Below are 25,265 nucleotides of genomic sequence, written 5' to 3'. Positions count from 1 at the left end.
AGTTAAACAATTTAAAGGCAATGCATCCAAATAGCAAGGTCTAAAATAGGATAGAAATATAGGAGTACCTTGAATAACTAGTCCAATATGTTGGTATGTGAAATGCAAGTTTTGGATTGGAATAGTTCAAGAGGTAGTATTGCTGTGGCGCACCACACATACAGGCCAGGTGGACCATTGAATGCCAAGACACGTGTACCTGGATGAATATCCGCCACCAGATGAGTGTTATTACACAAAATGTACCCTGTTAATAAATTAATGAAAAAGAGTCAAGTGATCAAATCAAGCAGCTGATTTAAATGACTTCATAGACAAATCCTCAGTTGTATTTAAATTAGCTTATAGTAATGTTGTGATGTCAGGGTATGATATCGCTTCCAACTAGGATTTTTGTAATGGCATTATTGATATCATAGATCAAATAGTATGATGAATAAGGAAATTACCATTTGAAATGCTGTTCACAGTTCTAAATCATAACAAAAGCCAAGGAGAAAAGAAACTGTATTTATTTGTAATATAAATACAAAATGTATCACCTTGTGATAGCTTATAACACTGAACAAAAATATAAACTCAACATGTAACACGTTGGTTCCATGTTTCATGAGCTGAAATAAAATATTCCAGAAATGTTCCATATGCACAAAAAGCTTATTTCTAAAAAAATGTGCACAAATTTGTTTACATCTCTGATTAAACAGCATGAACATTACACAGGTGCCCCTTGTGTTGGGGACAATAAAAGTCCACTCTAAAATGTGCTGTTTTGTCACACAACACAATGCCACCGATGTCTCAAGTTTTGAAGGAGCATGCAATTGGCATTTGTCCACCAAAGTTGTTGCCAGACTTGAATGTTAATTTCTCTACCATAAGCCGCCTCCAACGTAGTTAATTTGGCAGTACGTCCAACCGGCCTCACAACCACAGACCACGTGTATGGCATTGTGTGGGCGAGCGGTTTGCTGATGTCAACGTTGTGAACAGAGTGCCCTTTGGTGGCGGTGGGGTTAAGGTATGGGCAGGCAGGCATAAGCTACGGCCAACGAACACGATTTTATCAATGGCAATTTGAATTCACAGAAATAGCGTGACGAGATCCTGGGGCCCATTGTGAGGCCCATTTTTTTTAAGGTATCTGTGACCAACAGATGCATATCTGTATTTCCACTCATGTGAAATCCATAGATTAGTGATTGATTTATTTCAATTGACTGATTTCCTCATCTGAGCTGTAACTCAGTAAAATATTTGAAATTGTTGCATGTTGCATTTATATTTTTGTTCAGTATGTCAAATAATACATATAATGTACAGTGAGTATGCAAATCAGAACGATATTTGAAAGTAACAATAACAGACCAACTACAATGTAAACAGTCAATATATACTGTAGGCTATGTGCATATATGACGCCTGCGCCAAAAAAAAGAAAACGGTTCAACCGGTCTGCCATCGAAGGCATAATACAAAGAAAAATGTATATTCAAAAAAACATCCGTGTTCATCTTAACCAGTACACATATGTATAAACAAAAAATACAGCTCTGACTGTGCCTAGGGGCCTGAGAGATCTGCCATGTTGCCTTGGAACGGTGGAGTATTGCTCACCAAGCTACATTTAGCCATTTATTCAATTCCATTTATTTATAGTGATAGTGGCTGGGACTATGGGGCCCTTAATGACAACAACAATAACAAAACAAAAAATCTAAACAATGCATTTAACTGCCAGCACAAAGTCCAATCACATTGGGTCACCTTTGTGTTTAAAGGCTCTCTGGCTCCAGGCAGGAGTGCTTAGCTGGTTCTCCTCTAAGCCAAGAACCCAGAGGTATTGAAGTGCTGCTAGCTGGCCGGAGTGGAGCTTCACTGTAAACTGTAACTGTGACACTGCTGCTCTGAGCCCTGTGACATCACTTCCCCTCCAGGTGCTCCAGCAAGGGGTTGGCTTCGCTTTCAGGGGTCTTGACGCTGTCTGTTCTTACGATGCACGTTGGGCGGTGGTGATTCAACATGATGATCAGCTGCTGCCGCTCATGCTTCAGCTCCTCGATCTGGGCTTTGAGGTCAGAGTTCATCACTTCTAGTCTCTCTGATTCCTGAGACATAGGGTGCATGAGGAAGGAAGGATAAGATCATTACTTATTCTTAGAAGACTGGAGATCTATACATTTCATTTAAGAAAAACCTCCCTCTCACCCTTTGTAGATAGTCTGTCCTCTCCTTCTTTTTGTTTCTACAGCGTGCTGCTGCAACTTTGTTTTTCTCTCTCCTTCGTTTCCTCCTGTCCTCTTCCTCATCTCTCTACATTGAGGGGAAATGCAAACATGCTTTAAAATAGAACTTAAGGTGAAAAATGGACCCAGCAATTATGGTTCAAGTGTGGGAAACCATCTAAAAGCAGATTGTTTGTTTTAATGATAATTCTGTCCACTAGGTGATGCCCTTGGTCAACATTAAGTAGATACTGAAGTCCCTCTGTGCTCTGGGAAATAACATTGACTATGTTTTCTACAAATTTCTGTGATGGTTAGAAAAGTCAAAACATCAAAAGAGTGAGCCTTAAACAGTAAAATGAACTGAAAGATGTCTGAATTTGAACTTCTCACAACATTTTCAAGAACTAAAACAACTTTCATTCTCACCTCTGTTTTGATGTTAAGGGGCCTCTTCCCTAGCTTGCCCAGGAAGTGCAGTGGAGAGAGCATGGACCCCAGTTCCCGGAGGTCGGCGTATTTGAGCTGGTCAGTCAGCGTGGTGGAGGGGATCCCTGCCAGGGGACCCAGGCTGGGCAGGGAGCCCGCTGTCACCAGGGGATCTGGGATTGGTCCCGGCATCATGTTAGACCCGGCTGTGACCACAGCTTATAGGGAAAGGGACAAATGGATAGGAAAATACATTGAGAAGAAAATAAACAACACATGGTTTGAGATGTATGATTCACCATTTCACAGGGATACTTGCCTGACGACTCAACCTGAATTTAATTCCGCTGCTCTACTGATCGCTACATACATTCAGTCTGAAACTACCATCCTACAAGTCGTTTGTGTGACTTGAAAATTAGGGGCGTTGTACAAAATAAAATTATCAGCGATTGGATCGTCTCTAACAAATCTAACCAGAGTATCAAAGTTGATAACGTCATCATGAAGACCAGCTCTGGCCCAACCCATCGGTTTCTGGGACCAACATAATGGTCAGAATGTGTTCACATTCTAGGAATTGTCAAAGAGGGAGAAGAAACTTCTGTTGGCTTCAGGCAAAAGCTATACCAGAGTTAAAGATCTGAATACATTTTACCCCAAGCATTCACATCTCAAACCTGCTTGTGGTTTTGGTATAGAAGACAGATCATGAATTGCTCTACTTCCATTTAAGTCTGCTAAAGGGCTTGAAGGAGGCATTTCCCAGGGTGCACCTGGTCTCCCTGGCAGCCCTCTCTAATGAATTGTTGGCCTGTTACAGAGCAGGAGGCCGAGGCTGTCTCCCATTAGGACATTTTATTATTTCATCTCTTTTTTCTGGAATGTATGTATACTCCCATTTACATAGGTCTTGGCAAGGATCTATGTTTTTCTTTTTCATTCCCGAGGAGGCCAAGAGAGAAGCACATAGCCCTGCACAAAGGTAGACTCAGACACATTCCCCTTTATCCCAAGGAGAGCTGCAGCCAGCCCTTGCCAAGAAACACCCGTTGCCCATGTTTCCTCCATATGACTTATTTTCTCCATATCAGGGAAGTGGAATGTGGCTACGGGTGCTCAGGACAATGTAGCCAACCCTGGTCCCCTGATAAAGGTTCTTCGTCAAACCCTTCTCCTTCTATTTTGTCTGACTAAACTGACACTATACAATATCTAGATCAACACTACATTGAGTCTTCCCTGTAAATCTGTTTTGTTTATAACTGTAGTAATATACGTTGTGCAAAGACATCTGCCTTTATTCCCAGGTGAGTAGCAAGTAATTAATTTGGTAGGATGACAGATATGGTATATTACACTGTAGCTCACGTAACAGAGTCTCAAAAGTCTGTTTAAACAGAAGCATTGTACATTTTTACATCTATAACTGTTTGAGAACACCTTTCTTGATTCTACTCATTTTTGCCTCACTCAGCCAAATATTCAATGTAGAGGTTGGCATGAAAATCAGCAAGAGCTAAAATCAAAGAGAAGGTGCCTGGAGAGAGGTAGCCAGTGACAACAGCTAGCTACATCAACTCTCCGAGCCAAAGAACGCTACAGACAAGACGGCTGTCTGATTTCATTTGCCCACACTCATTCACATTTCCCACCACATTATAGATGGAATTGGATTCAGAGGCACGTGTGAAAATAAATACTCACTCACAACCCCACCAGGTCACCACTGGGATACAATATTAATAAAGAATCATAATAGTTTACCCATTTGCGCTGAATGCACAGTATTCTTCCAAAATCTCAAGAAATAAATGACTTATGGGCCCAGCAGGATAGGCAGAGTGAATGATGAGGAAAAATAAACAAAACAGAAACAGTGTTCCCTTTGTTTGAACACTAGCAAGAGTGTAACACAGATACCAACTACACACCAGGATACATTGATACAGGATCACCGACACTGATCTCTGACCTTACCCCCAGAACATGTAAATACTGAAGGTTTCCTTCAATGTCTATACAGTCAGGATCTATGCTGTCTAGTTGTACAATGTTGAGTTCCAACAAATGGGACCCAGGCAAAGTAGGCCAATAACCTTATTCTGGGCACGGTACCAAGACAAGTGATTTGAGGTTTTTGCATGTTTGCATGCAAGTGTGTAGCCTGTTTCACTCCACAATACTCCATCCCTATCTACCTGACCCCTTCCTCAACCACCTCCTAACTGCCCCAATGTGCAGCGTTAAATCTACCAACAGCTGCCATTTGGCCTCCTTTTGCAGCTAATTATGTTCAACAAAGTCACTCCTAAATCATTACTACTGCACAGATACAACCCAATTTGGCTTTACAGATGAAAATCTGGTCCTCTCAGTTTACATAACATAATAAATATTGGTATGTCTCAGCAAAACCGCTGCTTTACCTTATGTGCAAAACGTGATTCCATGTTTGCTGTGTGGTGCACATTTTGATTGTACTGGACTGAAACACTTTTTAAAATCTATAAACACAAGCAAATATCCATAATTTTGTCTCCGCGTAAAATGAGTTACAGTTCCACAGTTCCTCAACACAAAAGTACTAGGCACAAAAATATGAAAGTAGCATGTGGGACTCCTCTGGTATTATAAGATAACAGTGCTGTTATGACTTTAGTTTTGAAGCTACATGGTGACAAAGACCTTTGTGGTGGCTTTAGTAGGGTAACCCCCCCATAAAGATAAATAATCCACTTGTTTAATTTTGAATAAAGCAGTAACATTTAAGGTGAATGTGTTGCTTGAAGGTTTTATTTCACTTGCATGTTGGAGCTTGGGGACTTAGATTTTCACTGTACCCTGCAATCACATCTGCAACCCCTGTACATGTGACTATTAAACACTCTGAATCTGAAAAAACAAAAACATAAGAATGTACTTGGTGTAAAAAATGTAAAATGAACAATATGCAAATATCTTCAGAGCACACAGTATACAGTGCCTTCAGAAAGTATTCACACCCCTTGACTTTTTCTACATTTTGTTGTGTTGAAGGCTGAATTTAATATAATATGTATGCACAATACCCCATAATGTCAAAGTGTAATTATGTTTTCAGAAATGTTTACAAATTAATAAAAAATGAAAAGCAGAAATGTCTTGAGTCAATAAGCATTCAACCCTTTTGTTATGGCAAGCCTAAAGAATTTGCAATAATAGTGTTTAACATGATTTCTAAATGACTACCCCATCTCTGTATCCCACACATACAATTATCTGTAAGGTCCCTCAGTTGAGCAGTGAATTTCAAGCACAAATTCTACCACTAAGACTAGGGATGTTTTCCAATGGTTCGCAAAGAAGGGCACCTATTGGTAGATGGGGGGGAAAGCAGACATTGTATATACACTACAGTTCAAAAGTTTGGGGTCACTTAGACGTTTCCTTGATTTCCATGAAAACATACATGAAATTAGTTGCAAAATGAGTAGGAAATATAGTCAAGACATTGACAAGGTTATAAATAATTATTTTTAATTGAAATAATAATTGTGTCCTTCAAACTTTGCTTTTGTCAAAGAATCCTCCATTTGCAGCAATTACAGCCTTACAGACCTTTGGCATTCTAGTTGTCAATTTGTTGAGGTAATCTGAAGAGATTTCACCCCATGCTTCCTGAAGCACTTCCTACAGGTTGGATTGGCTTGATGGCACTTCTTACGTACCATACGGTCAAGCTGCTCCCACAACAGCTCAATAGGGTTGAGATCCGGTGACTGTGCTGGCCACTCCATTATAGACAGAATACCAGCTGACTGCTTCTTCCCTAAATAGTTATTGCATAGTTTGGAGCAGTGCTTTGGGTCATTGTCCTGTTGTAGGAGGAAATTGGCTCCAATTACACGCTGTCCACAGGGTATGGCATGGCATTGCAAAAATGGAGTGATAGCCTTCCTTCTTCAAGATCCCTTTTACCCTGTACAAATCTCCCACTTTACCACCACCAAAGCACCCCCCAGACCATCACATTGCCTCCACCGTGCTTGACAGATGGCGTCAACCACTCCTCCAGCATTTTTCATTTTTTTCTGTGTCTCACAAATGTTCTTCTTTGTGATCCAAACACCTCACCCAACTTAGATTTGTCTGTCCATAACACTTTTTTCCAATCTTCCTCTGTCCAGTGTCTGTTCTTTTGCCCATCTTAATCTTTTCTTTTTATTGGCCAGTCTGAGATATGACTTTTTCTTTGCAACTCTGCCTAGAAGGCCAGCATTCCGGAGTCGCCTCTTCACTGATGACGTTGAGACTGGTGTTTTGTGGGTACTATTTAATGAAGCTGCCAGTTGAGGACTTGTGAGGCATCTGTCTCTCAAACTAGACACTCCAATGTACTTGTCCTCTTGCTCAGTTGTGCACCGGGGCCTCCCACTCCTCTTTCTATTCTGGTTAGAGCCAGTTTGCACTGTTCTGTGAAGGGAGTAGTATGCAGCGTTGTACGAGATCTTCAGTTTCTTGGCAATTTCTCGCATGGAATAGCCTTCATTTCTCAGAACAAGAATAGATTGACGAGTTTCAGAAGAAAGTTATTTGTTTCTGGCCATTTTGAGCCTGTAATCGAACCCACAGATGCTGATGCTCCAGATACTCAACTAGTCTAAAGAAGGCCAGTTTTATTGCTTCTTTAATCAAGACAACAGTTTTCAGCTGTGCTAACATACTTGCAAAAGGGTTTTCTAATGATCAATCAGCCTTTTAAAATTATAAACTTGGATTAGCTAACACAACATACCATTGGAACACTTGAGTGATGGTTGCTGATAATGGACCTCTGATCGCCTATGTAGATATTCCATAAAAAAATCTGCCGTTTCCAGCTACAATAGTCATTTACAACATTAACAATGTCTACACTGTATTTCTGATCAATTTGATGTTATTTTAATGGACAAAAAAATGTGCTTTCTTTCAAAAACAAGGACATTTCTAAGTGACCCCAAACTTTTGAACGGTAGTGTACCTTTGGGCATGGTGAAGTTATTAATTACACTTTGGATGGTGTATCAATACACTGAGTAACTACAAAGATACAGGCGTCCTTCCTAATAGAGTTGCTGGAGAGGAAGGGAACCTCGGATTTCACCATGAGGCCAATGGTGATTTTAAAACAGTTACAGAGTTTAATGGCTGTGATAGGAGAAAACTGAGGATGGATCAACAACATTGTAGTTACTCCACAATACTAACCTAAATGACAGAGTGAAAAGAAGGAAGCTTGTACAGAATAAAAATATTCCAAAACTTGCATCATGTTTGCACTAAAGTAAAACTGCAAAAAAAATGGCAAAGAAATGTACTTTTTGTCCTGAATACAAAACGTAATGTAAATATTGTACAATCCAGGTGTGCAAAGCTCTTAGAGACTTACCCCAAAATACTGCCAAAGGTGATTCTAGCATGTATTGACTCAGGTGTGTGAATACTTAAGTAAATTAGATATTTCTGTATTGAATTTTCAATTAATGTGCAAACATTTTAAAAATATATATTTAATTTAATCCATTTAGAATGTATGCTGTAGTCAAGGGGCAAGAATACTTTCTGAAGGCACTGTATCCTCCTGACTGATGACTCTTTAATAAAACTAAATATACTTCTCTGCATCTCTGCTAAAATCTGGGTAAAAGTACATTCAGTAACCTAAAAGTCACTGAATTGTTGCTAAATGAAACTGTTTATTAGAAGCCATTGTTTTGGACTAGGCTACGTGATAAATCGAGGTAGGAAAAATATTTAGTGTAACATAGGCAGGCCTACAGTGTGAAATCAAATGTAAGTAACATTGTAATACTACATTGATACATTGTCAAAATTCCATCACGTTATTGTAACACTCTTGAAAGCCCGTAGTTACAAAGAAACAAGAAAAGCGAACCTCGGTTAATAATGATACACTTCTGAGTCATCATGACTCATTTTTAAAGCGGAAGTTATTCTTCAGTAAGGCATGCATGTTACGTAACTGACTTTTGCAGTGATGAAACGAAGACACTCGAGCAAATACATCTAAGACAAGTGCTAGATCAATGTTATACTACATGTTATGAAGGATGTTCTTAATAAGTCATATTCGTTCAGGACCAATAAAGTTGTAGAGAACGACTTGTTTATTGGGTTGAATAAACGTGTAGGACTGCAACCTTGCAAGCGTGCATCCTACACAAAAGAAAAGCATTGAGTGTAAAAGTTATGTCTCACGAATAACGTTTATAATATCCATACATTTTTACAGTACAGTGCTGCCCAAACCAAAGAGAACGAAAGAACGGGATTGCACAAATGCAAGGATTGTGCACAATGATCCACTGAAAAGTTAATGGGCTGCTCTGCTCACACTGGCAACTCATCCAGCGTGGAGCCCCAGTGTAATCAATGTTTCTCGACTACGAAGCTGTCTATTACCTGACTTTGATTCCGAGTGCAACAGTTGTCCTTTCTTCTGGTCAGCTGAAGGTCGACAGTAGATTTTAAAAAGTGGAAATCGTTGCATCGGCCCGTTTAAATAGTTAGCTCTATCTGGGAGGATTTGGGAATGCGGAAATTATCAGTTATGCCAACTAGACGTTAAAGTGGGGGGAAGAAGTGGGGAAATCCTATCCGCTCCTCCCCTAGAAACCAGAAAACAAACCACCCCACTGACCCAGTGCAGAGCAGGATAGACCATGTTGTCAGCCCACACACCTCAATTGGGATTCGCTCTTAATACCTGACAATATTGCCTTTTATAAACACCATTCTTGTTTAATTCACTCACACTCTCACTTTCTATTCCACACACAGAAAAAGGACACACAGAGAGGAGAGAGAGACTTTTATCTACTTTTCTACAATAATTAACAAGAGGACCTACTAACAAGAGGAACATCTAAATCAAATTCAATGCGAGTTGTTTCCATAGTGAAAAAAATATAAACGCAACTTGCAACAATTTCAACGATTTTACTGAGTTACAGTTCATAGAAGGAAATCAGTCAATTGAAATAAATTATTTAGGCCCTGATCTATGGATTTCAGATGACTGACGACTGGCTCAGCCATGGGTGAGCGCAACCAATCAGAATTAGATTTTCCCCACAAAAGGGCTTTATTACAGACAGAAATACTCCTCAGTCTCATACAATCTAGCAGGTGAAGAAGCCAGATGTGGATGTCCTGGGCTAGCGTCGTTACATGTGGTCTGCGGTTGTGAGGCTGGTTGGACGTACTGCCAAATTCTCTCAAACGATGTTGGAGGCGGCTTATGGTAGAGAAATGAACATTAAATTATCTGGCAACAGCTCTTGTGGACATTCCTGCATGCTCCCTCAAAACGTGAGACATCGGTGGCATTGTGTTGTTTGACAAAACTGCTAATTTATGAGTGCCATTTTATTGTGCCCAGCACAAGGTGCATCTGTGTCATGATCTTGCTGTTTAATCAGCTTCTTGATATGCCACACCTGTCAGGTGGATGGAATATCTTGGCAAATGAGAAATGCTTACTAACAGGGATGTAAACTAATTTGTGCACAACATTTTGGAAAAATAAGCATTTTGTGCGTATGGAGAATGTCTGAGATCTTTTATTTCAGCTCATGAAACATGGGACCAACACTTTACATGTTGCATTTATATTTTTGTTCAGTAGATTTTCTGGTGACCATATAATTTGTCTTATCTGAAAAAATATATACATTAATTGTAAAACTCAATGGAGTGACACTAGCTGGTATGAGTGATTTAATATTTAGTAATCAATAAAGCACCCAACATCACTTTGAATTAATATTTAATTTGAAAATGTATCAATCAGCAATTGATGCTCATTTTACTTTTTTAATTTGACAAAAAAGTCAAAATCGAAGGTAAAAAAATAACTTTTCATAATTTACATCTTGATAAATATAGCACTGGATGTTTTCATTGAAAACTCTAAACATTGTAACAATGAGGTCAAATCACAGTTGATGACGTTGAGGTATGTACCTAACGAACATGGATGTATACTTGAACTTTAACACAACATTCATAGCTATTGATATACTATTCCCATTGAAGCACATAACCGTACAGTCAATTCCACAATACAGCATAGATCTAGTACCAGATCAAACATATATGAAATATGACAATTATTTGGAATTCCTCTGCATGCGTTTAAAACCAGAACATACTTAATCCCTATCAGTAAAGTGTATAGCCATGCTCTTAGCTATATCAATTGTATCTGGAAGAAGTTTATACTTGCTTAGTCAAAAACATTTCATGAGTGTAATAATAAAACTGAAGTGCTGAAACCACAGCAAGTCTCTGATAGCCTATCACAGTCAGGAAAACCAACTAAAGTGATAAACCAATCAACTCCCTCTGCTTACATTATAAGGCCAACAGGGTTGGAGAGTTGAGGATATCAACGGATTCAGCCTTGCCCCCTCCACTTTTGCGACCGTCAAACCCCACTCCAAGGGAGTCGAGATCGGGACAGGAAAATGTGAAAACGGACAGGTAGCTGCTACATGTGGGGGTGGAGGTCACAACAGGAGTGCTCAGGGGCTCTAGGTCATTAGACACAGATTTGTACAGGGTTTCCCAGTCCGTAACCCCAAGCGAGCCACTCAGGTCAATATCTGGGACAGAGTGGGCAGTCTCTGTGGGGACCTCCTCCTCCATGCTGGGTAGCAGATTGTCCAGGAGACCCTCCTTCATGTCCAAAGAGGGCTCAAGGTCGCAGATGTTCACTTCAATACTGGCACAGAGTAGGATGTTGGAGTTTCCAGAGATGGCTGTGGACGTGTCATTGAGGATATCCATGTCCTGGAGCGAGGGGGCTTCCTGAGCACTGTCCTCAGGGAGTTTACCCCCCTCTGGGCTGGGGGGGAGGTCTGGAGACCTACTGGGCTCCTGGAAGATGGAATCCAATTCTTCTGTAATTTGGCACACAGGTTTATGAGTAGCGAGGACAAATTCCAGTCTCTCTTTCTCTTTGAGGAGGTTGGCTATCTCTGTCTGCAGAGCTGCTTTGTCTTCCTCCAGCTGATCAGTCTCCTTCGAAAATATCCCCAAAAAATAACACAGGAAATCTAAATCATAACCATAGATTACTGTTTAAAATTATGGTGCTGTGATTTCTAAGGGTTAACTTACAGTTTGCAGTGAATCAGTGAGTTCCCTCCGTCTGTTGCGACATTTGGCTGCAGCCATTTTATTTCTCTCTCTCCTCACCCTCTTCTTCTCTTCTTCCTCTGGAGATAACTGTGGGGTTCAGAGAAAAACACTGGCACCTTGAAGAATCAGTCCATTTCATCTCCTAATATCATACATTCCATTGCCAAATCCCCTTCTGGAGTGTAGCAAAAGCATCTTTCTCTGCAATGCGTCTAAAAATAGACCATTGTTGCAGACTCCTGTGACCTGAATACAAATGGACTGCCTGAGCTCAGCACACAGTCAAATACACTGCTTTTGGCGAGCATGCACTGCTGCTGCTGCTGCTGCTGCTGCACTGTTAATATTGATTTAGATGTTTACACAAGTTAATGTTTTTTGTTTGATTTGCAATCAGAAAAGTGCTCTAACCTGCTCGGTTTTCCCCTTTCTGCCAGTGTTTTTCCCCCTGCTCTCGCCCGCTTTGGGTGTTGACTGGTGAGAGCTCTTTGCTTCATTGGTTTGTTTGCTACTCAGAGATGGGGAGAGAGACGTTATAATGGTCGGCTGGACCATCCATAGCAAATCCGGGGTTGTGGAAATTGCAGTCACTGTTGGAACAAATGGAGTGGCTGGTATATCCATGTCTGGGCAGAGCTCCTGCAAAGTGATACAAGTTAATTCACCACTGATCATTTTTTTTAAATCACAATTAGCTTAATTATTTTACTGCAAAATGTGTCATTAAACACATTTTATTCTAATAACAGAGACATAAGGCAATTACCACATTCAGATTGGGGATGTCTGTGACTCTATGCTGTATTGTCATGGCATGTACTATGTATGGGTTCTCTTAAAATATATCTAGCCATCTAAAAATAGTCTCCTCTGGATCGATATTTGACTTTATCACTGTTACTGACGTCAACACTGACGCAGAGATGTTGTGGAGGCTCCTGAATGGATTTATTTTTCTCAATGAACTGCTGCATCGACATGCTACATATTTGGTCTGAGGACGTGTAAATCATAATATACACAATTTTCATCCTCTCTCACTGTGGGGTGTTGCATTTTCAATATCTCACGCTTCTGGAATAGAAAGGATAATATGGTAGAATAATTTAACCACCCAGCATTTTCGAAAAATACATCAATATCAATGATTTCCTATTAATATTTCACACATATTAATGTTAATAAAGATTACCACTGATAAATGATGAAAGTCAACCATATTTCAATTAATAATCATTGACATCGTTGCTTCTGAATATTATACATCATTGCATCACAGGCATCACCACTTGATTGATTCATACCTGTGCATTACTCTCTGATGGCGAAGCTGAGGAGCTGGAGATAGAGTCGTCTTGTGTCTTCTGATAGTACGTCAGGGTGTCCCCAACAGGAGATTCAGTGCTACAGCGAGACATTGAATCGAAGTCAGAGTTGAGAAACATGTCTTAAAATATCCTTAGCTAATAGAATAATCACCCTTCTCGTCAAATTGATTATTTCAGCAGCTTCTATTCCAGGTTTATACCTGGTAACTGATAGACTCGTGTGCAAGCCCCTCCTTTTATATTCTGACAGACTTTTATGAATGAACGGAGGCTGTACCATCTCTATGGAGGGGAGCCACTGGACAATGAAACACACATTTAGCATATTTTAGATAAACATTTGCCAAATACTCAATATCATCGCGAGTTGCTCATCATTGTCATTTACCCTCAGGTAATTATATTGCATTTTTTTCAAATGTATTTATTCAACAAATACCAGAGGAAAGTGTCATGTGTAGCATGCCCATTCATACATTCAGACACACGGACTGTGCTATTTCTTTGGTGCAAATAACAGCACACTTCAATTTCCCTATAATGCAGGTGTCTCTATATGTTTTACAGCTCACTATACATGACATTTGGCATATCATTACACAATAGGCTCCCTGCTTAGAATTACTTTAAAAAATGTCTATATGTTTTATTATAGGATAATTATAGGTAGTTGGATGGGCTATTTACAGATGGGCTGTGTACAGCTGCAGCGATCGGTAAGCTGCTCAGATAGCTGATGCTTAAAGTTAGTGAGGGAGATATAAGTCTGCAACTTTAGCAATTTTTGCAGTTCGTTCCAGTCATTGGCAGCTGAGAACTGTAAGGAAAGGCGGCCAAAGTAGGTGTTGGCTTTGGGGATGACCAGTGAGATATACCTGCTGGAGCGTGTGCTACGGGTGGGTGTTGTTATGGTGACCAGTGGGCTGAGATAAGGCGGAGCTTTACCTAGCATAGACTTATAGATGACCTGGAGCCAGTGGGTCTGGCGACGAATATGTAGCGAGGGCCAGCCGACGAGAGCATACAGGTCGTTAGTGGTGGGTGGTATATGGGGCTTTGGTGACAAAACGGATGGCACTGTGATAGACTGCATCCAGTTTGCTGAGTAGAGTATTGGAAGCTATTTTGTAAATGACATCGCCAAAGTCGAAGATCGGTAGGATAGTCAGTTTTACGAGGGTATGTTTGGCGGCGTGAGTGAAGGAGGCTTTGTTGCGAAATAGGAAGCCGATTCTAGACTTAATTTTGTATTGGAGATGCTTAATATGAGTCTGGAAGGGGAGTTTACAGTCTAGCCAGACACCTAGGTATTTGTAGTTGTCAACATATTCTAAGTCAGAACCGTCCAGAGTAGTGATGCTAGTTGGGCGGGTGGGTGCGGGCAGCAATCGGTTGAAGAGCATGCATTTAGATTTACTAGCGTTTAAGAGTAGTTGGAGGCCACGGAAGGAGTGTTGTATGGCATTGAAGATCGTTTGGAGGTTTTTAACAGTGTCTAAAGAAGGGCCAGATGTATACAGAATGGTGTCGTCTGCGTAGAGATGGATCAAGTAATCACCCGCAGCAAGAGCGACATCATTGATATATAACAGACAAAAGAGTCGCCCCGAGAATTGAACACTGTGGTACCCCCATGGAGACTGCCAGAGGTCCGGACAACAGGCCCTCCGATTTGACACTGAACTCTATCTGAGAAGTAGTTGGTGAACCAGGCAAGGCAGTCATTTGAGAAACCAAGGTTGTTGAGTCTGCCAATAAGAATACGGTGATTGACAGAGTCGAAAACCTTGGCCAGGTCGATGAAGACGGCTGCACAGTACTGTCTTTTATCGATGGCGGTTATGATATCGTTTAGTACCTTGAGCATGGCTGAGGTGCACCCGTGACCAGCTCGGAAACCGGATTGCACAGCGGAGAAGGTACGGTGGGATTCAAAATGGTCAGTGATCTGTTTGTTAACTTGGCTTTCGAAGACTTTAGAAAGGCAGGGCAGGATGGATATAGGTCTGTAACAGTTTGGGTCGAGAGTGTCACCCCCTTTGAAGAGGGGATGACCGCGGCAGCTTTCCAATCTTTAGGAATCTCGTACGATACGAAAGATTGGTTGAACAGACTAGTAATAGGGGTTGCAAATATGGCGGCGGATAATTTTAGAAAGAGAGGGTCCAGATTGTCTAGCCCAGCTGATTTGTACGGGTCCAGGTTTTGCAGCTCTTTCAGAACATCTGCTATCTGGATTTGGGTAAAGGAGAAGCTGGGGAGGCTTGGGCAAGTAGCTGCGGGGGGTGCAGAGCTGTTGGCCAGGGTTGGGGTAGCCAGGAGGAAACTATATATTCTCAGTATTATGAATGCATTGTGGTTTATTTGGTAGCTGTTTGTAGTGTGACTAATTTTACTAATTGCATTAGTACTGTACAAAGTTAGAGGTGCCCTATTTGATAGCTTCCCCACTCCCACTAATCCAGTAGGGAGACCTGAGGTCAACCTACCCCCACCCCCCTCCCCATCTTTTACTTCTGAGTGGAAGACCTTCCCAGGCAGTAGCCTGCCTAGCTCACAAACTAGAATCAGGGCGCCCACTCCGAAAAGGTTAATTGACCCACAGTCCCACACGGTGACATGATATCATTGACGTGACGTGCAAATGAGCGATATAAAAACGATCGCGCAAATGTCACCATTCCAAATGTTTTGGTGCAGGCGCCCGGCGCCGACCCCGGCTCGATCTACCAGTAATTAACCATTAAATAACATTATTAGTATTTGCATTCATTTAGTATTTATTACTAGAAAACGGTGCAAGTCAATTAACTGAAAATACAATGGATACAAAGCAGCAACAGTATGACGGTTTTTTGATAATGTTGACGATGTTGCGCACTTTGAGCTTGTAAAAAAGGGCTGCCTGGGGAGGAGATCACGTGACTTAACCCGGAACTGAGCATCATTTCGTTTTTGTTTTTTTTGCATCATTTAGTATCGAGCTAGCTTGGTGGTGACTGACTGTAGCGTACAGAGCCAGCTACAGCATGTCTAGATTTTGTGTATTATTAATACTTGTTTCTGTAATTTTTGATTCAACCTTTTCTATTACGTTCTATTTACCGGTGAATCTTAGAAAATGTTTGCGGGAAGAGATCCACAAAGACGTGCTGGTTACAGGCGAATACGAAGTTAGCGACCAACCAAATGCGAAAACCAATCTCAAGGTAACACGTAGAACGCTAGCTAGCTTGCTAACGTTAGCTAGACTGTATCAAATCAGTGTTAGCGTAACGACATGGAAGCCTCGAATATGTAGCTTACACCACCTAGCTAGTATCAAACAATGCCAATAGTTAGATTTTCACTGGGCATGTCTGGGTTAAGTAGCTACTAGCGGCTAACCGGTTCGGCTAACCAGTATAAAACAGCCACTGGCTAATGTAGTTAGCTAGCTAGCAAAATAAAATGCTGTCAGCTTGGTTTAACTGAATACCGCAAAGGACTTCAATAGCCATCAATATCAAGATGCAAGTATTAAACATGATGTAGCTAAGGTTTAAAAATGTAAACGCGTTAGCTAGTTGACTTTGATTCAGGCAGGTGTCTATCTGGGTCAAACATGTGCAATGTACCTATCACATATTTAATGATTTTCCATTTCAGATCACAGATTCATCAGGTCACACCTTGTACTCCAAGGAGGATGCTTCAAAGGGAAAGTTTGCCTTTACAACAGAGGACTATGATATGTTTGAGGTGTGCTTTGAAAGCAAATCCTCCCTAGGTGAGTGTGTTTTTAACCAGATGTGTCACAGATGTGGTCTAATGTAGCAATGGGCCTGGGTTGTTTTTAGTTAAAAGCGTGGAGTATATATGATTAAACAGAATTTGCAGACTGGGCCTGATTTGGAAGTGGGAAATACTAATTTCCCAGCCTGGTCTCATAGACTAGACGTAACACTGAAATTAGTATGATATGCTGCGTTCGGTATGGTTACATAAGACAGAAGGAAACTTAAAGCAAGAACAAAGGAGGGAGGGAGGAAGGGATGGTGGATGAGAGGGCGTATAACGCGGACTACTTTTTGCAACTACTAGCTAACCCTTTAACCTAACCTTAACCCAACTCATTTTAGCCAGCTAGCTATCGTTAGCCAGCTAGGAAACGTTTGCCTTAGTTACCTAGCTAATGTTAGCAACAACAAATTGGAATTCGTAACATACATTTAGCAAATTCGTGGCATATTGTACGGTTTGTAAATCGTACCATATCAAACAAAAATAATTGTGATGAATTTACATACATAATATGAAATGCTCTGAGAGCAGGTTGCATTTCCTGGAATGTTTGTCCCCTGTACATTAAGTATTTTCATTCTGCGGTCTAGGTACTGGAAGGGTCCCAGACCAGCTAGTCAATTTAGACATGAAGCATGGTGTGGAGGCAAAGAATTACGAAGAGGTAAGTGCCAACTGCCCATCCGCCTTTCTCCAGGTCCATCTGTATCAGATTTTTTGTGGCTTGCCATGAGTCAGCATGAGGTCTCAACATTAGAAAATACAAACAATGTGAAAAAGACGGCTAAGCTTTCTCCATTTCTTGTTTTGTATTGGAAATTAAGAAAGACTAACTTTCTCTTAACTGTCAACTTTTGAAAGCATTGAAGCTGCTGTGCATTATGAAGACTTAAACATGTTGCAGAAAATCCTTGCATGCTCACACAGATCTTTATCCAGTCCGCAATGTAAATGTCATACACTAATTCTATGTCCTACCCTATTAATGTGATTAAGTTTATCCCGGGGTTAATTAAGCAATAAGGCACGAGGAGGTGTGGTATATTCTGGATACAGCCCTTAGCCATGGTAGATTGGCCATATACCACAAACCCAGAGGTGCCTTATTGCTATTATAAATTGGTTACCAATGTAATTAGAGCAGTAACAATATATGTTTTGTAGTGTTGTATAGGGTCTGATATACCACAGCTGTCAGCCAATCAGCTGGTTAAATAAAGGCGAGAAAAAAAACAAAAATAATCACCATTCAACCAGTGCATAATCATGGGTTTATTATGTATGGTGCTCTTTTCAGATTGCAAAAGTTGAGAAGCTGAAGCCCCTAGAAGTTGAACTAAGACGCCTCGAGGACTTATCGGAGTCCATTGTGAATGATTTTGCCTACATGAAGAAGCGTGAAGAGGAAATGAGGGACACAAATGGTAAGTGATGTATGAAAGAAAAGTACAACTTATGGTCCAAGTTTTATGATTCAAACTCTTTCTTTGGCTGGTCTTGTGAAAGGAGTAAAACCTTGGTTTAAATGAACTCACACCTGTTATTCAGTTAAATATATTTTCCCTCACATTGCAGAATCCACCAACACTCGTGTCCTGTACTTCAGTATCTTCTCTATGTGCTGTCTAATTGGGCTGGCAACATGGCAGGTCTTCTATCTGCGGCGTTTCTTCAAGGCGAAGAAGCTGATTGAGTAAACCCATCAATGAAACAAGGACCATCATGTTGAGGACTTTTGGGAAATGGTGTTTGCTGTACAATTTGTGAAACAACAGGGTTTTTTTGAATGGGGGGGCTCCCTTTACAATTTAATGTAAAATTATTTCTTCTTTCAGCTTCAGTTTTTTTACCAGCCCCTCATCTCTGGCACTTTGTTTTTATTAGAAATACAACCAAATGGACTTCGATACATATTGGTCTGATATTTTCTCATGCAATATTCTTGTTACTATTTTTGTTGTTGTAGTAGATGACTAATACTGTATGAAAATAAACATTACATGTTTAGTGAGTGCACAGAAACTCCCCATCAAACATTCAGATATTGTTATGTGAAAATAACATTTCCCCAGTATGTCAGGTACATGGTTGTTTTTTATTAAAAAACGTTTTCACTTTGATCTCATTTTGGGTGTCTATTTTGTATTTTTCTGTAGCTATGAAGGCATAAAAAATGGTGAAAAGATCAGCAATGACAATACATTTCTCATTTAATGAGGGAAATCTCTTGGCAGAAATCATTTAAATTAATATTTTATTATTTGACAATGTAGACATCTATTTCCATATAGTTCCCAGGCTTTGTACATTATTTTCAGTTTTCTTAAGTTTGGTTTGGGTGGTTCCTGTGAGAAAATAATTGTTTCCAAGTAAAATTAAGTTTGGCATAGAGCAAATTTTGATTGTGGCGCAAGACTGTCATTGGTATTTTGTTAAGAGGAATATTTAGTGGAGCAAAGTACTGTTTTACATAAGTCTGCAGTGACGGCATCATTAAACAGGTTAGCTAATCGTTATTCTGTGTATGTCTATTGCGATACCTCTTGGGCATTCAAGTGACGTACATTTACCATCTGGGCAATGGATGGGTTGCCGTGGGCACACTGGAAGGGCAGCTGGCATGAAGATAGAGCTTACCAGGCTGCAACACTCCTTACGGAGGCTGTCACTGAATTTGATTGCAACTGTTTGCGACTTAACGCCAATTATACTTGACCATGACACTAATTGTACCATAAGGAACTAATGAGCAACTTATACAAAGTATGACTACTGAATAAAAAAGGAATTGAAATGAGATTTGAGGAATGACACTCACCACGACATGCAAAGGAGGCGAGGACTTTAAGTACATTAAGAGGCCATGTCCCTCCATGCCAGTTGAACACAATAACTGAGATGAAGGGAATAAAAAACACAAATAAAACACATACCGACCAAGAGGAATTAACTCTCATATCCATATACAACTTATTTGGCGATATTGATATTTCCTATTGATTGTTCTTTCAAAGGCAGCAGGGAAACCATTGTCTTTTTAAGATAGTGCAAGAGTACAGACTATTCATGCTCACCTCAATCTGCTCTTGAAGGTACTCCTGGTGGGAAGTTGCATGAGAAGAAAAACTGAGGGAAATAAATAGGAATGAGTTGATCATTTAAATTATGGAAATATTGAAGGGTACAATAATTTTGCTTATGAGAGGTGGTATACTTCTCACCTCCACTTTGGGCTTGATGATGGACTGCCTCCCATTGCAAAGTTCCTTGCTCTCCTTCTCTGTGAAACACATTGGCACGTTCTCCATCAGCACCTGGGGATCTCCTGTCTGCGAGAACTGCATCTCCAGGCCCCCTGAAGAACAGCTGGCAGAACCTGTAGGAAGGAACATTCCATAATCCATTGTCAACAGAGGAGAAGCTGTGACACTACCAATAATGAGCCAAAATAGACCCTCACTCCAAATTAATGGAGCTATTTCCATGCCAACAGAAATTGTATTTAAATTCCATACTTTTTAATTTGTATTAGGATATTGGATTTGAATTAAATATTTTGGAATTTGTAATGCACAAATTGAATAATTGAATACATTAATTGATCTTGTATTTCATGATTTGAAACTGAATTGAATGAATATAGCATTCAGTTTTAAAATTCAATTTAAATTTGATTTGACATTCAAATTCAATATTTATATATTCAGTTTCAATATGGTAAAAATTGCATTCATTGTATGTGTATCAAGTTTACAAACTATTAATACAAGTTGATCAAAGTTTTATACAGTTGAAGTTCACATACACTTAGGTTGGAGTCATTAAAACTTGTTTTTCAACCACTCCAACCATTTCTTGTTAACAAACTATAGTTTTGGCAAGTCGGTTAGGACATATACATTGTGCATGACACAAGTCATTTTTCCAACAATTGTTTACAGACAGATTATTTCACTTATAATTCACGGTATCACAATTCCAGTGGGTCAGAAGTTGACATACAATAAGTTGACTGTGCCTTTAAACAGCTTGGAAAATTCCAGAAAATGATGTCATGGCTTTAGAAGCTTCTGATAGGAATATTGACATAATTTGAGTCAATTGGAGGTGTACCTGTGGACGTATTTCAAGGCCTACCTTCAAACTCAGTGCCTCTTTGCTTGACATCATGGGAAAATCAAAAAGAAATCAGCCAAGACCTCAGAAAAAAAATGGTAGACCTCCACAAGTCTGGTTCATCCTTGGGAGCAATTTCCAAACGCCTGAAGGTATGGGAAAATCAAAAGAAATCAGCCAAGACCTCAGAAAAAAATGGTAGACATCCACAAGTCTGGTTCTTCCTTGGGAGCAACCTGTACAAACAATAGTACGCAAGTATAAACACCATGGGACCACGCAGCCGTCATACCGCTCAGGAGGAGACACGTTCTGTCTCCTAGAGATGAACGTACTTTGGTGCGAAAAGTGCAAATCAATCCCAGAACAACAGCAAAGAACCTTGTGAAGATGCTGGAGGAAACAGGTACAAAAGTATCTATATCCACAGTAAAACGAGTCCTATATCGACATAACCTGAAAGGCCGCTCAGCAAGGAAGAAGCCACTGCTCCTAAACCGCCATAAAATAGCCAGACTACGGTTTGCAACTGCACATCGGGACAAAGCCATACTTTTTGGAGAAATGTCCTCTGGTCTGATGAAACAAAAATAGAACTGTTTGGCCATAATGACCATCGTTATGTTTGGAGGAAAAAGGGGGAGGCTTGCAAGCCGAAGAACACCATCCCCAACCGTGAAGCATGAGGGTGGCAGCATCATGTTTTGGGGGTGCTTTGATGCAGGAGGGACTGATGCAATTCACAAAATAGATGGCATCATGAGGGAGGAAAAATGATGTGGATATATTAAAGCAACATCTCAAGACATCAGTCAGGAAGTTAAAGCTTGGTCGCAAATGGGTCTTCCAAATGGACAATGACCCCAAGCATCCTTCCAAAGTTGTGGCAAAATGGCTTAAGTACAAAAAAGTCAAGGTATTGGAGTGGCCATCACAAAGCCCTGACCTCAATCCCATAGAACATTTGTGGGCAGAACTGAAAAAGCATGTGCGAGCAAGGAGGCCAACAAACCTGACTCAGTTACACCAGCTCTGTCAGGAGGAATGGGCGAAAATTCACCCAACTTATTGTGGGAAGCTTGTGGAAGGCTACCCGAAATGTTTGACCCAAGTTAAACAATTTAAAGTCAATGCTACCAAATACTAATTGAGTGTATGTAAACTTCTGACCCACTGGGAATGTGATGAAAAATAAAAGGTGAAATAAATAATTCTCTCTACTATTATTCTGACATTTCACATTCTTAAAATAGTGGTGATCCTAACTGACCTACAACAGGGAATTTTTACAAGGATTAAATGTCAGGAATTGTGAAAAACTGAGTTTAAATGTATTTGGCTAAGGTGTATGTAAACTTCCGACTTCAACTGTATGTATTATCGGCTGATATTGACCTTTTACTGCTATATCGGTATTGGAAGATAATTCAACAGATAACCAATATTTACACTTTTTAATTTCCCTGCTGTAAAACAGTATATCAGCAGATATTTTGGTATCCGTAAGTTTTGTCCCCCCAAAAAAATCAGAATCGGGTATCGGACCCAGGAAACAAATGGGGCTGGCTCTAGTGACATGAGTTTATGTGGCCCATCTAGCCAGGCATTATTCTGATATTTTTTAGTTTAGGGGATGTCTCACAATATCTATACATTCTACCACTTTTGCAGTAAATCATTTTTACACTAGCATCCGTTTCATAAATAGGAGATATTAGAGGTGTGAAAAAACATGGTTGTGTTTTGTTCTACCTCGGGTAGAGGTATCTCCAAAGAACTGGAGGCCTTTCCACTAGCTTATTTGACCTCCTCCTTGAAGAGACACATCCAAGTCACAGGACCAATACCTAGGCTTTAGCTAAGCAGGCTAACAAAGTCTTAAGCCAGTCACGTTACCCTTATAATGAATACCCGGAGACTTGAAACGAACACATCTAACAGGGAAACCAAACTGGCCACGTTGCATGTGCAAGCATTGCAAAATAAATTTGTGTACATTTTATTCATATATATATCATTTAATCCACACTGCTTGTGCTTGTCAATGTTCCCGGATGCTAAAATAGAACTTTGTTCTATTTGAGACATTTGACGTGTTGTACGTCCCGGCTCTCCCATCTACTCATTGGCTTTCACAAGCATACAAACCAAAGTGGGTGCTTGAAAGACCAACAAATAGAGATTTATCAAAGATTAACTAAAAACTAACTAGGATTCCAATTTTATCTGTGGATTAATCATTGTAGAGAAACACACAATTGTGTATGACTCCGGGTCACACAAAATACAAAAAATACAAATATCCAGCATAAAAAAGGATAATATGCGTGTAAAGTAAAATAACAACCAAATGTTTATCTCTCAGGTCGAACTAGTCAACAGCAAGCTAGCTAAATGCCCATGAATGTTTCATGTGTGCTCGACATGCTCCAAATTTATACAGTTGGTTCACATTTGAACTTGGTATTTTAACCTGCATGTCAAACGCACACACACATGGATGGACACACACGCCTGGCCATGTGTAACACAACTAAAACATGTATTCAGGTCTCAGGCAAGGTTCTCATCACATAGGCATGGATCACATAATCACACTCTTTTGATGAGTAACCTTGCTGGATCTTGAAGACTTGTATTAGTGTAGCAGATGGAGATCTGTGAAACTCACTCCTCAGCCTGAAGTGTCGCTCCTTGTGCAATTTAAGGCCTTTTATAATAGCACATGGGTTGGAACACTTCAGGAGGGCCGTCACATGTTTTCGAGGCAGAGGTCCTGAGTTCGAGTCTCCATATGAGCTGAATCAAGGGAAAGCAGTACTCGGGTAAGCAGCATGGTCCTTTACATTAGTGGTTCCCAAACTGTGGGGCGCACCCCCAAGGGTGTTATCCCTATAGGTTTTAGCTAAGTGGGTTAACACATTATTGTGACATGCAGGAAACCTGGTTCGAACCAGTCAGTCACAAGAGCAAGATTAAATAGGGAGTGGAAAGGCTATCCTTAGAAGGGCTATGACAGGGATTTTCAACTATACTCTTATGGGGGCCAAATTCCACCCAGATAGCTAGGACCCAGGTATCTGGCTGGCCAGCCAGACGCACCTAGCTGTCTAACCGGCCAGCCGGACATAGCTATCTGCTTGGTAGGTAGGTCCGGCCGACCAGAAAGCTAGATTCGGCCGGCCTACCTATCTGGAGTTTTCCCCAAACGTATTTATCTTACTGAAGAAATTATGGTATTTTTCTAATTTCTCATTCATGCACCTCTGGTAAATATGTTTTCGGCCTTGATTTACAGCTAAAGAAGAACAACTGAAGGCAGAAACGAGGCATTCATTCACAATCTGTGCCATGTCCATGTTCCAGCAACAGGTGTTGTGCAGGGCCAACCACCTATCCAAGACAATGATGAACACTTGACCTGCCCTCACTGTGCTTGCCAGTTTGCCCCAGGTCCAGCAGAGCAACATATCCCCAAGTGTCAGAAGAACATCAAGAGCCACCCTCCACCTCCCACCACCGCAGCTGACAAAAGCAACTCACTGCCCTCTGCCACTGACAAAAGCCAAATCATTTGCAATGCTTCATATTTTTGATGTTTATAAAAAGCACTAAATACATTTTTATAGAGCAAAATAACATGTTTGTTTGAAAGAACATCAAGAATTTTGGCTTTTGGAGTAGTTTTTAGCAGGGGCGCAACTTTTTGTTTTAGAAGTGGGGGGGACATAATTATTATTATTTATATATATGTGTATATTTTGTTTATCCAGTCGGACAAACACTCCAAACAGCCTATCCGACCGCTCAGACCGCACATTACCTTTGAAAGTGGGGGGAACTAGAGTAAACTTATAACTATTTAAATGTCATGCCTAATTGTAAATACTAGAAATACAGTGTCTGATACTGCCTAACAAAATGAATGACAGTATGCAAAAGGGTTTAAATGAAATTAATAAAAAAATATATATTTTGCTTTGTCTGCAGTGTTCGGTTCAACATTGAATTAATTCGACCAAAATGGTTTGTGTTTTTATTTTTTACATGAAGCATAAAAAAAGGTTCCTCTGTGAATGGTGGAAAGTTAGACAACTGTAACATCTTACACCCACTCAATTGCATAGGGTCAGATAAGCCATTGAAACAATGGATTGCAAAAATAAACACAGTATAGGCATAATATCAACATCAA

At 40.3% G+C, this 25,265-nt stretch overlaps 3 protein-coding genes across 3 annotated transcripts; 1 reads left to right on the top strand and 2 right to left on the bottom strand.

Moving 5' to 3' along the window:
• Window positions 1–494: 494 nt before the first annotated feature.
• Window positions 495–9,285, bottom strand: LOC111968730 (jun dimerization protein 2). Its single transcript, XM_023994560.3, has 4 exons — window positions 9,102–9,285; window positions 2,655–2,872; window positions 2,209–2,313; window positions 495–2,108 (listed from the first exon to the last, which is right to left on the bottom strand). Exons 1-4 carry the CDS (start codon window positions 9,187–9,189, stop codon window positions 1,923–1,925), a joined length of 597 nt encoding a protein of 198 aa, XP_023850328.1. The 5' UTR covers window positions 9,190–9,285; the 3' UTR covers window positions 495–1,922.
• Window positions 9,286–10,245: 960 nt separating this feature from the next.
• On the bottom strand, window positions 10,246–13,369 carry LOC111968729 (protein c-Fos). The gene is made up of 4 exons (XM_023994558.2): window positions 13,148–13,369; window positions 12,255–12,482; window positions 11,823–11,930; window positions 10,246–11,723 (listed from the first exon to the last, which is right to left on the bottom strand). Exons 1-4 carry the CDS (start codon window positions 13,286–13,288, stop codon window positions 11,055–11,057), a joined length of 1,146 nt encoding a protein of 381 aa, XP_023850326.1. The 5' UTR covers window positions 13,289–13,369; the 3' UTR covers window positions 10,246–11,054.
• Window positions 13,370–16,128: 2,759 nt separating this feature from the next.
• On the top strand, window positions 16,129–19,074 carry LOC111968728 (transmembrane emp24 domain-containing protein 10). Its single transcript, XM_023994557.2, has 5 exons — window positions 16,129–16,380; window positions 16,820–16,940; window positions 17,545–17,618; window positions 18,252–18,378; window positions 18,530–19,074. The coding sequence occupies exons 1-5, from the start codon at window positions 16,201–16,203 to the stop codon at window positions 18,649–18,651; spliced, it is 624 nt and encodes a 207-aa protein (XP_023850325.1). The 5' UTR covers window positions 16,129–16,200; the 3' UTR covers window positions 18,652–19,074.
• The last annotated feature ends 6,191 nt before the right edge of the window (window positions 19,075–25,265 follow it).

The sequence above is a fragment of the Salvelinus sp. IW2-2015 genome, linkage group LG9 (assembly GCF_002910315.2).
Source record: "Salvelinus sp. IW2-2015 linkage group LG9, ASM291031v2, whole genome shotgun sequence".
In the NCBI taxonomy this organism is placed as follows: domain Eukaryota; kingdom Metazoa; phylum Chordata; class Actinopteri; order Salmoniformes; family Salmonidae; genus Salvelinus; species Salvelinus sp. IW2-2015.
The sequence above is the reverse complement of the archived record's forward strand: the minus strand, read 5'-3'. Positions and strand labels throughout refer to the sequence as shown.